Here is a 12,825-nt window from a genome sequence, read left to right on the forward strand (position 1 = left end):
AAGGAGATTGCAGTGCTCAAGCCCCTACTGAAGAAATCCCCAGCTGCAGCAGTTACTTGGTCCAAGACGTCCCTTAAGGAAAAATGATCTAATTTAATTCCAAATTAAATTAACTAGTGCCCAAAATATTGAATCTTACTGGATAATGCCAAAATAATTGATTTAATTACCAAAAATTAGGTGGAAGGAGCCAAATTAGTCCTGGCGGCTCGGCTGGAAGAGGACAGGGACCGGCTCGGCTTGGCGCAGGCGCGGCTCGGCTCGGCACAGGGATTACGCGTGCGGCTCGGCTTGCAACAGGAGGGAGACGCGGCTCGGCTACGCAGAAGCGCGCGGCGCGGCTTCACACGCGGACGCGGCTCGCGCACGGGTGCACGCGGACGCGGCTCGCGCACGGGTGCACGCGGGCGCGGGTCGGGTTCCGGAAGGTGGCGCGCGTCGGTTCGGGTCGCGGGGCGGGTCTTCGGTCGGATCTTTGCGCGCGAGGCGTCGGCTTCCGGATTTCGGGTGGCGCGGCGGCTGCTGGTGGTCCGGCTACCGCGGCTTCGCTCGGCGACGGCTACAGACTTGCGTTTCGGCTGCGCTTGCGTCGGATCGAAGCGGCGCGACTCGGCTGGCTGACGGGTTGGCTGCGGACGCGCGAAGGTGGCTTCGACTCGGCTTCGGCGTGCGAGAGACGGCTGCTCCGACGGACGCTCGGCTGCTGGATCGGCTTGGGCGATTCTTCCGACGCGGCTGGAAGCTCGGCGACGGCTCGGTTTCGGCTGTAGGCTCGGCCGCGCTGCTGAACAGAGAGGGGAGATGCTTGGCGGCTCGGGTTCGCGGCGGCGGCGTGCGGCGGCTAGGGTTTCAAAAAAAAATTCCTTTTTTTTTTTTTTTTCTTTCTCTTCCTCTTTACGCACGAGTCCCAAGGCCCTTTTATTAAAAAAATGACTCTTTTCTTTCCTTTTAAAAAACCCAAAACAACCCCTCCTCTCTCTCTCTCCAAATCTCACCAAAACAACCAACTTTAGTTTAATATGGGCTTCCCTAATTATTTCCAACAAAATAAAATTAAAATAATAAGATAAATAAATAAATGGAAAAATGATACTTATTATCCTAAACAAATGAGGATTCCCAACTTTAATTACTCAAGAAAATCCAAATGGTAAGGTTCTTCCAATAAATCTAAAATTTCCATAACCCCGCTTAACATTAATGACAATGGACAAAACCCAAAAGAGATATCGAATTGTTGGGCGTTAGAGCACGATTGTCATGTTTTATTACACCAACTGCTACTTATTGGTATTCAAGCATTCTTATTGAAAAATGTGTACACTGCTATTATCGAACTATGTAATTTTTTTCATGACTTATGCGCTATAACGATAAGAGTAAGTGATTTGGACAGATTGCAAGCAGACATCATAATCATACTTTGTAAGTTGGAAAGAATATTTCCAACTGTCTTCTTTAGCGCTATGGTACACCTAGCCGTTCACTTACCATATGAAATCAAGGTTACTGGTTCGGTTTCTTACATTTGGATGTATCCCATTAAAACAAGTCTACGCACTTTAAAATAGTAAGTTAGAAACAAAGCACATCCTGAGGGGTCCATTGTAAAAGCGTATGTGATGAATGAATCAAGCACCTTTTGTTCGCGTTACCTAAGTGGTATAGAGATTCAATTCATAAGAGATGAGCAAAATGATGATACTATTCCAAAGTACGAGGTAATTGGTGAGTTCAAAATTTTCAAGCAGGAAGTACGACCCTTGGGTGATTCAATCTTTCGTACTATATCACAGGAAGAGAAACATCTCTTCCATTGGTACATTCTCAACAATGTAGACGAAATATCGGAGTATTGCAAGTAAGCATTTCTTATCTTTGTATTTCTTAGGTATAGTTATTGAGTATTTGTTATATACGTTGTTGTTGTTACACAAATTAAATTCATAATCATCCCCGTCAGGAAATTATACTTGACGCGCAATAAATGTCAAGTAAAATTTGCACTATACTTGATGCTAAAAACCCATCAAGTACAATCTCCACTATACTTGACGCGACACAAAACGTCAAGTAAAAGCTAACATAAAATAATTCGAAAATTTTGTCTTCTTCAAATTATACTAAACGTTTTTTTCACGTCAAGTAAATGTTCGCAATACTTGACACGAATAAAACGTCAAGTAAAATGTCCTTTATACTTGACTCGAAAAAAACGTCAAGTAAAGGTTAACGTAAAATAATTTGAAAAACTTCGTGAAAACTCCACTTTTTTTAGACTATACTTGACGTTTTTCCTTTAAAATGGTCAATACTTGACGTTTTTTTTAACAAAAACATCAAGTATGTAAAAGTAGCTAGTGTCAAGTAAAGTAGATTTTGTAGTAGAGATATTATGGCAGCTTATGAAGTAGATTAAAACAACTACTTTAGATCATGTTGTGATATTGATGATGTACAAAACTAGCCAATAGTGTTCTTATGTGAAAACAAAGCATTAAATGATGACATCAATATTTAACAAAATTATTCAAAAGACAACTTGGCAAACTTATTTACAAAGGCATTACCAACTCCGACATTTGAAAAGCTTAAGCACAAAATTGAAATGGGATAACTCAAAGAATTTAAATGATGTACTTATAAGGGGAAGTAAAAATACTGCATTTTTTCCTTGAATATGATTTTTCCCATTGGGTCTTCCTAGCAATGTTTTTAATGAGGCAATTAGTAACGTATGTAAAATAATGTACTCTTTTTCCTTCACTAGGATTTTTTTCCACTGGATTTTTTTTCATAATGTACTCTTTTTCCTTCACTAGGATTTTTTCCCACTGGATTTTTCTAGTAAGATTTTAACGAGACATTTATTTTATATAATATGGACATCTAAAGGGATAGTATTATGAATATTTTAAATTAAAGTTAAATATTATTAGATGTCTTTAACCTCCTTAGGTTACAAATTCATCCATTAACCTCCCCCATTAATCTTCATAACTTTCCTGTCCTCTATTTATGTTTGGTTTTGTAACCATTATTCTCACAACCCTATAAACAGAGGTTGTAGAAATCATTTGTATACACATCACACTTGAGTTCAATTGTCTTATCTTCTTTATTCTTCGCTTTGTTTGTTTCATTGTTCTTTATTTTATAACATATCTAAGTTTAAATACAATTTAATCCATTTTTTTCTCATTCATAATTTTATATACTTATTAGTTTTGTTAATTTTAATCTTTTTCTTTAAAAAACATAGTTTGTTTTTAAGTTATGAATTTGATACAATTACATGAATTTAAAATTTTCATTTCTTCTTTTACTCTTAAATTAGGTAATTTTTTGTGATTATACAGCTTGACCTTTTTTTTTTCTTTTTTTTTCCCCTTGCATGATGTTCCCTATATTTGACTTCATTTACAACTCCCTTGCAATAAACTATTTTGCTCAACGATATTGTTTGGTTTGAAGAAATTCTGTTTCTAGTAATTCGTATAAAATAATTCTTATTCGCACGTATTTACATGTTGACGGGTTACATGTCAAATTCATAAAAACAAATTTATTCAAACATAATAATTACTTAAATAAGGTTGCAAATGGACGTCGTATTTAAAGAAATTCAGGCAAATTGTTTTACGAAAACTAGAACGGTTTGGTAAATTAAATATACGAATTTGTGTATTAGATTTAGAATATAAATTTAAAAAAATAATAATAATTTAGCATACAACGATTACGCAAAAAAGGTTAAAAATTGATGTCATATTTAAAAAAATTACTTCAAATTGTTTTACAAAAACTAGGACGATGTGATAAACTAAATATACAAAATTTATGTATTGGAGTTAGAATATAAATTTAAAATAAAAATAATAATAAATTATTTGCACATAACGATTACTTAAAATATATTGAAAATTGACGTCATATTTAAAGAATTAAGGTAAATTGTTTAACAAAAATTCAATGATTTGGTAAATTAATTATACGAAATTTGTTTATTGGAGTTAGAATATAAATTAAAAAAATTAATAATTTTTACGCATTATGTTCCATGTAATTGACTTCAGTTTATAACTCCCTTCCTATAAACTATTTTGTTCTTCTTATATAGTTTCACTTGAATGAAATTATGTTGTCAGTCATTGGTTTAAATCAATGGCTAAATATACACAATTTCTGTATTACATTTAGAATATCAACTTAAAAACAAGAATATAATTTAATTATTCGCATGTAACAACCCACGTTAAAAAAGGTTGAAAATGGACGTTATCTTTAAAGAAATTGTTTTACGAAAACTATGACGATTTGGTAAATTAAATATATATAATTTATGTATTTGAGGTAGAATAGGAATTTTAAAAATATTAATAATTTATTAACACGAAACGCTTGCGTAAAAAACGTTGAAAATGGACGTCGTATTTAAGAAAACTAATGGAACTTGTTTTACGAAAATATGACAATTTATGATAAATTAAATATATTTATGTATTAGATTTAGAATATGAATTTAAAAAAATAATAATAAATAATAATTTTCATAAACATTTCCACCTAACCCTTCCTCAAACACATCTAATTATCATAATCCAACCTTTTTCATAACCTAAGGGTTATCATAAATCCAATCCTTCTCCAAAATGGCTCCTAAAAGACTCTTTTGAAAGAAAGAAAATCAAAGTTAAAAGATATTTATGAAATGATTTTTTTATGTAAAAATCTCTTTAGACAATTTAGATAATTGTGTTTCAAAAATCGGAAAATAACGTTGTGTTTTTGCAAAAATGACTCAATCTAATATTTTAAGAGTATTTCTTGCCTCTAACGATTTTTTTAAAAAAATATTTTAAATGAGAAAACTTCAGAAAATCTTACAAATATAACAAAATATTATAATTTATATATTAAGATAGATTACTATTGTGTCTATTATGATATAGATAAACATTGGTCATGATAAATATAGACATTGATCTATTGTGGTTGATCATAAATAGACGATGGTATTTTGTAAATATTTTACTTCATTTTACTATATTTTTAATAGTTTTATTTTCTTTGGAAACTGAAGTCCTCCTAAATATGAAAAGAAAATAAAGAAAATTAAAAAAAAAAACTATAAAATAATGGGTTTGGTCATATGTAGACAAAACTATTTTTAATGCTTTGTTTTCCTTTAGGTCAAAAATATACATCCCAACACCCAACCTCCTGTTCTCATCTTTTTCTTGTTCTTTGCTTTGTTCTATATTTACATCGTTAGGAGGTGTTTGGAGCGAATGGTGACTTATAATAATGTGAGTATTATAATAGTTTGTGTTTATGGTGCAGATTATTGTCTCAGTTTTTATCGACATTGTTTCTTTTTGTAGTAGCTGCTATTGGGATTTTCGATTTGATTTGACCTTCTACTTTTACTTATAAATATTTGGAGCTTAGTGAGAGAAAGGGAGTGAAAACAAGTATTATCATAATATTATTAAATGATGAATTCCTTTTTAAATTAAAATCAGAAAGCGAAAAACGGTAGCCATTAGATTTCAGTTTTTTAAAAAAGATAAATTAACCATTTAAATAAATATATTATAATAGTGTTTCTTTATAAATACATTAATATAGTTCAATATATATATATATATATATATGAGGTAAGTAAGAACTCATAGTTTCTTCTCTGTTTTATAATTAATTATCTTATCAATTTAAACATCCAAGATCATAATGAATTGGACTGTAAATTCCAAGATCATAATGAATTGGACTGTAAATTCCAAGATCATAATGAATTGGACTGTTGGTGTCAAGCAATACGAAAGTGTGTATTTTGGGTCAAAATTTGGCATGAACAGAAGCTAAAATGAAAAAACAGCAACAAGAAGAAGAAGAAGAAGAAGAAGAAGAAGAAGAATTTTCTTTTAAAATTTTCTTTTGGTTTTAAGAAATAAATAAATATATACACAACGAAATCTAAACAAAAAAAATAAAAAAGATGTTACGTTTAACTAAAAGTCTTTCGACTTTTTTCTTCGGCATGTAATTAATCATGTAATTATATACTAAACACAATTTTGATAGAAGTCTATTAACGAGTGTTAATTTAATATTTTGAAATATTTTAACTAATTTTATCGTTTATAATAATTTTCTTTTTAGTATATAATTGGTATTAAAAAAATTCTTCGCACTCCAGATTCAATTACAAGTTTTTGCAACATTACTAACCATTAAACATTTCTTTAACATTAAATGCTTTTGTTAATAATTTCTCATTTATGTCAATACGTTTACTTTTGAACTCAATTAAACACAGCAACCACATATCATACCTCAATTGGACCAAAACTACCTCATTGAATCAAATGATGGTGATAAAGACACATAGCATTATCAAATTTGTCATTTCCTTGTCCTCCTTTCATTTCAGACATATATCATTTCAATCCTTTCTAATTCTGTTATTAATTTCGAAGGAAAAAAAAAACAAAATATAACAATTTGTTATTGACCAAAATTTTTCATCCAAATCGATGATGTAGCCGTAATGTTTCAAGTTGAAAAACAAAACATGAATGAACCAATATCACATGTAACCAAAAACATGATTAAGAAGTAATTAACAAAATTGAAATCTACCATCTCCACTAACAAGGTGTAACTTTCTTTTCGGTAGATCCTTAGTCTAGAACAGTCTTATGTTGATTGACGTTATATTCTTTTTCTCCGAGGAAGATTCTTGAATCGTTTGGAAGGCATAAATGATAATAAGTGAGAGTTTGAAATAGGAAGAAAAAATATCTTAGCTTTAACATTCAATGGGCCGATGGGATAGTTCATAAGTTTAACACAAAACAACTCCAACAAAACAATGGGCTAACGTGGCCTCGTCATAACCTCCTCGAAGAACGTTCTAGCAACAAATGCCAATTACCGCCACTCAATTCTTAACAACTGTTCCTCATTTTTGCCTTTCTCCTCAAGAAAATTCCAACAATCTAACGCCTTTATATATATATAAGCGATTCAACCACCCTTCTTCTTCATACCCAAGTCAGAAGAGAAAAAAAAAAAAAAAAAAAACGCTTTACATCGCTCTCTTTGTCCTCTTCTTCAACTTTTTCCCTTTTTCTTGTAAATGGGGTTGAAGTGGATTCTCAATTCTGCCTTTACTCAAGTTCTGGGTCTCACCGAGAAGCTACAACAGAATCAGAAGGAGGCAGGAGGAGAAGGAATCAAGAACGTGGAACAAGTGAAGGAGGGGCGAGATTGTTTTTATGGTGGAGGATTGAATTTTGAAAGTGGGTTTCAAATGCCGCTTCATTATCCTAGGTACACGAAGAGGGATTATGAGGAAATGGAGGAAGGTAAGTTGGATTTGCTTCTGAAACAATATGGACTCTGTTTTGATGGTACTCTTGAGGAGAAAAGGGCATTTGCTATTGGGACGTTCTTATGGCCTGACCAACTTTGAATTTACCCACCATGTGTTTGATGAAATTCCTCAACGAAAAAATGACCCGGTTTTTAAGGTGTTTGTATAGCTAGGTTATGAATGAATGTGATGTTAGTTTAAGATGCAGAAATATTAGTATCTGTGTCTTTTTTATATATTTTTTTTTTCTTTTTTGGTCAAAGCTTTTGTTTGGCTGTATATGCTGATCTTGATGGGATACTGATGAATCTTGTAAAAACCTTGTCACATATAATGGTATATTAAAAATACCCCTTTCTAATGAAATACCCTTTTACTTTCTTTCTTGCTTTAAAGAACTTTACTTCACAAAAAAAAATTGTAAAAATCTAGTGTAAGGAACAAGAAGAATTTGGTATTGGTCTTCAAGAAACGAAGGAAGAAACTATTGCATTCATATATTGAGTGATCATTAATAGTTTCTACATTTAATCTTTTTCAAAACTCTTACATAACCGTACAACATCTCTGATTGTTATCTTGGTTTCCGTCAAGGTATTGATTATCAGGATGCGGCCATCCCGGCCATATCATTGGCCATGGCACAGGTTGGGGCTGCGGCTGTGGTAGCATTAATTGCCAAGGATATGGCTGCGGCCGCTGTAGGTTGGGGTAAGATCTGTCAAACCAATGAGATTGTTCATTATAGCTATGATAAGGGTTTGAGTATGAAGAATGATTGGTAGTATCTTCTCCAAAAGAAGGGTAATATCTTCTATCTCCAGCTTCACCATCAAATCTTATACTTCTCACCTCTGCATGTTTGCCTGATTTTTCAATTACTTTCAAGAATGTTCTTGGATTCACTCTTCCACAGATTCTGACTGATCCATCATCTGAATCCATTGTGATTGTGTAAATACCTAATAAAAAAAACAACAAGAAATAAGAAACAGAGGGAAAGAGGAGAAATAGATAAGGAGGGGAGAGTGAAAGAGAGAAACCATAGATGTTTTGTAGAATTTCTTGGATTTTTGCTTTGCATGCTTCACATTGAACACTTGCATTAAGAACACAACTCTGCAAATAAGTGAAAAATGTTTCAGCTTTAACAGAAGTAAATGGAGGAGAAGGGGAAAGAAAAGCAAACGAAGTGTGTTTTTTGGAGTGTGAACCATTTCTGCGACAGAGTAATCCATTGAGTTCATTTCTGGAGATCGTTAAAAAGGTTCAAGGGAGGGGTTTCTTCTAAGTTCTGTTTTTGCAGCAGTTTGATGGAGAAGAGAACAAAGGGGATTATAAAGAGGAGAGATGGTGGTGTCATCTTTTCTCAAGTTGACTATTTTTTCAACCGATAGTGTCACCAACTTCAATTTCTCCTAATATTTCTCTCTTTCAAATGTTGAAATCTAAATAGAAAGATTCTATGATTAGAGATTTCAGATCAATTGAAATCTCTCTTCTTCTTTTTTTTCTTTTCTATTTTTTGTGAAAATCAAATTTAACCATTTGTGGGAGTTTCAATTTTCACTCTCAGCATGTGTCTGATTTTTTACCCTGTTGTTTTTAAAAAGTTCACCATTGATTCGTCCATCTTTTGAAATTTTCCAACACAAAAAAACTTCTGAGCGTTAGGTATTTATCTTTGATTCTCTCATCCTTTGGGACTTGTAAAGTTCACCATGCAATTGAGCTCTAAAACATTTGTTTGTTTTCATTGCATCAAGGTTGCATATTTTCAAATATATTGAACAAAGTATAATAATGTCCATATGATAGATAATGAAATTGTGTACATGAATTAGGTTGCGGAGATCTTTTGCACCAAATGAACGAAATGACTCAAATAGGATCATCAATCCTTAAAATTCTAGTTGAGCTATATTAGTCGATGTCAGAACATATTTATTATGATATGTAAACAAAGGCTATGGATTATATGTAAACAAAGGCTATGGATTATAGAACTTAAAAGACGTAACCTGAATTCAACCCAATCAAATTCGAAAAAACATAAAAATGTTAAACAAAATCCAATCCTTATTTGAAACTCTTCATGATGGTAAATATTGTGGTCATTGTGCCATATTTAAAAAGCAGTTCAAATAATGAGTGTACAAAATTTGAAAGGAAATCATCATACGCATTTAACGATTATTATTCAAAATTATAATGGTGGGTCCTAGAAAAGTTTTGAATTTTGATGGGAGTTTTTAATCAACATTATGAATTTATGTATCCATAAAATAGCCTACTTCCTTAAATTGCTCACTTATATTTTGCCTAAATTCCAGATGTAATCTTAATTAATTAGGGAATTACCCATAATGAAAGCAACATTTTTATCCATCCCTTAAACAAAAACAATATGCTTATAATGAATCGATAATAATATCCTTTTAGATCATCTAATTATATGCCTTTTACGTGGTCTTAATACCTTTTTAATAATGGTTGTTAATATAAGGAGTTTTTTTGATAATAATAAAAAAAATTACTAGAAACAAAAATTCATCTATAAATTATAAAAAGTTTGTCCATTTTATCATTTTTTACGATTTCTTTTAATATAATCTTGTAGCTAAAACAATAAATTTTTACGTTGAATTTGGCCTTTTTATATAAAAAAAAAAAAAAAAAAATCTGATTATTTTTTTCTTTTTAGGAATGATTTTTTAGCTTGAATGAATACATTGCTAAATATATTTTGAGTTTGATTTAGATTAATTATTAACTTGACAATTTTTTAATTTACTTAAATTTGTTAATGGTAAAATAATGACATTACTTTATGTGCAAGTTTAAAAGAAAAAAAAGTAACTTTTATCTTAAATTATTCAAGTATTGCAATCTTGAAAATTCCTGTATTTTCTTAGAATTCTTATATATAACGAAAAAATAAAATTTGAAATTATTTATAAAATATATCAAAAAGAAAAAATAAAATTAAATGAATTACAGAAGAATTGAATAAATTTTGCTATTTTCTAAATAGTTTCTTTTTTTAATGTATATTTGAGAATCTCCTTTTTAATATATTCAATTACAAAACATATTTTTGGGCAAAATTAGTAGGACTTTATAGGATTTCAATTATAAAACAAAGTTGATATACAGTGGTTTTTGTATTTAGGCAATTTTAATCTTTCGAATAGCTTTAGTTTTTAAAAATAAAAATAAAACAAAATATAGTTTTCAAAATTTTGCTTTTGTTTTTAGATTTTGACTGAAATTTCTAAATGTTTTAAGTAAAACATATATATATAGTTGAGAAAGTGGAGAAAACAAACATTAATTTGAAATATGGTTGTCCAAAATATAGTAAAATCGCCGAAAAAGTTTATTGATATATGTTGATAATTGGATAGTTTGCTATCATATATTTATGAATAGTTTTAGTAGTTGTCATTTCAAATAAATTTTCTGTAAAAAACATCAAACTAAAAATAAAAATTATTACCTAATAAACGTGGAATATTTATTGGAGATATATAATAATCATTTAAACAAAAAAAAAATTAAATACGACGAAAACATAAAAATTGTCTTAAATGATAAAACTATTTAAAATATTTACAAAATTTTATAATTTGTCAGTGGAAAATATTGATAAACAAGTGTCTATAAACATCAATCAACGATAAATGATAATGATTTATCCATGTTAGCATCTGCAATATAAATATTTTAGTTTATTTTAGTACTTAATTTTCATAATTAAAATAAAATTACCTCATATATATTTATTATAAACATCAAATAAAAGCCATTGAAGCCCTCTCTAGCAGTAGATGGAATATATCTTTAATTTAAGGTCGTAGCTAAGACAAGAAACTTTTATTGTTTAATTTAAAATTTTCTTAATTCGATCTTTTTTGAAAAAAATATATTTTTCTCGTTTTGATTTTGAATACATTTACTAAATGTATTTTTACTTAAGTATTGCAATCTCAAAAAGAATATTGTATTTTCTTTTATAGGATTTTGTTTGAAAATTCATTTATTTTCTTAAAAAAATTATTGTTGATATATGATATATTGAAGGAAAGTGAGAGTTTGAAACAAGAAATTGATACAATTTGTCGAATATTTTGTATATGTTGAAAAGTAAAAATATGTACATATTTTATTTACTAACTAATGCTGAATAGAATTTAGAAAAAGGGAAATGAATGGTTTTTGGACCCCACAAAAACAAAGAACCCCATAACAACGCTAACGTTCAACAAATCTCGTCCACACGATTTTCCAAGAGAGCATCCGAATCTCATCTCATCGCCCATCATTATTTATCGTATCTCACTTTCACCTCAATTATCAACACATTTAAAACCCTAAACTCTCTCTCTATATATATATATGTTACGGCTAACTATTTGTTTAGTCCTTCCCTTCTTAAAAAAAAAAAAAAAAAAACTATCTCATTCTCAAATTCTTAAAATATATCTTTTCAGTCTCGAAACTTATAGAAATAGCATTATTGGTCTTCAATTCTTAGAAATGAGTTTAACTAATTTTTAAAAATTATTTTTCTAATTTAAAATTTTATATAATTATTTAAAGTAAAAGTATAAAGCTCTGTTTGATGAACTCTTTAGTAATTTTTTCAAAAATAAAAAAGATACAAAAAAAATACTAAGTCTTTTTGTGAAATATGAATATTTTGTTAATGTTTTTTATTTTTGATAATTTCTCAACCTTTTAAACCGATTTTTAGAAACTTAGAAGATTGAAAATATACATTTAGAAATTCAAAGATAAAAATGGATCTTTCTAACAAATTTCGAGATTGAAATTGTACATTTTTTAAACTTAGAAATCTGACTTACATATTTTTCAAAACTTTCAAAATTTGAGAGTTAAAAAGGTATTTTTCTTATATATAATAATAATAATAACAGTAATAATAATGTTATGAAAAGAATTGAGTTAAATTTAGAAAAAAAAAAAGAAGAAGAAAGAAGAACAAAAAATAAAAATAAAAATCCAAGAAATTGTTCGAATCTCAGCATTCATTATTGATTCATCAAAATCTGCGTGCCTTAATTTTCGTAATACTATAGTAATGAATTTCTAATGTAAATATTTTGAAAGTCTCCCTTCTAGAAAAGTATTTTAATTTTTTTAAAAGAAAAGTGCGAAATTATAATGTATAAATTTTAGCAATATTAAAAAAGAGAAAAACCCATCCGTACGTACAAATTATTAAACGCTAATCCCATAAATTTAACACCAAGAAAAAGAAAAACACATAAAAATTTCCCCTTTCATTTCTCCAAATCGATTCACCTCAACCTTTTACTTACTTCATCTTCTTAACGAAATTCATCGAATCAACAACCGAAATTCATAATCAGCAGAAACAAAAAATGTAACGACCCAACTCCTTATGCTGAATCGAAGTC

At 29.9% G+C, this 12,825-nt stretch overlaps 2 protein-coding genes across 3 annotated transcripts; one reads left to right on the forward strand and one right to left on the reverse strand.

The window, feature by feature from the left end:
* The first annotated feature begins 6,763 nt into the window (after positions 1-6,763).
* Positions 6,764-7,762, forward strand: LOC103491021 (uncharacterized). The gene has a single exon (XM_008450803.3). The coding sequence runs from the start codon at positions 7,145-7,147 to the stop codon at positions 7,478-7,480; it is 336 nt and encodes a 111-aa protein (XP_008449025.1). The 5' UTR covers positions 6,764-7,144; the 3' UTR covers positions 7,481-7,762.
* Positions 7,763-7,844: 82 nt separating this feature from the next.
* LOC103491020 (heavy metal-associated isoprenylated plant protein 34) lies at positions 7,845-8,969 on the reverse strand. 2 transcript variants are annotated; one of them, XM_008450802.3, is made up of 3 exons: positions 8,596-8,969; positions 8,425-8,500; positions 7,845-8,343 (listed from the first exon to the last, which is right to left on the reverse strand). In XM_008450802.3, the coding sequence occupies exons 1-3, from the start codon at positions 8,626-8,628 to the stop codon at positions 7,928-7,930; spliced, it is 525 nt and encodes a 174-aa protein (XP_008449024.1). In that variant the 5' UTR covers positions 8,629-8,969; the 3' UTR covers positions 7,845-7,927. The 2 variants fall into 2 exon arrangements, with proteins under 2 accessions (XP_008449024.1, XP_008449023.1); XM_008450801.3 differs by having other exon boundaries at positions 7,845-8,500.
* Between the last annotated feature and the right edge of the window lie 3,856 nt (positions 8,970-12,825).

The sequence above is a fragment of the Cucumis melo genome, chromosome 6 (assembly GCF_025177605.1).
Source record: "Cucumis melo cultivar AY chromosome 6, USDA_Cmelo_AY_1.0, whole genome shotgun sequence".
NCBI classification, from domain to species: Eukaryota; Viridiplantae; Streptophyta; class Magnoliopsida; order Cucurbitales; family Cucurbitaceae; genus Cucumis; species Cucumis melo.

Coding starts and splice junctions, on each gene's coding strand:
- LOC103491021 (XM_008450803.3), top strand. CDS start 7,145: ATGGGGTTGAAGTGGATTCTCAATTCTGCCTTTACTCAAGTTCTGGGT.
- LOC103491020 (XM_008450801.3), bottom strand. CDS start 8,628: ATGAACTCAATGGATTACTCTGTCGCAGAAATG. Junction 8,501..8,595: donor ATTACTCTGTCGCAGAAATG/GTTCACACTCCA, acceptor ACTTATTTGCAG/AGTTGTGTTCTTAATGCAAG.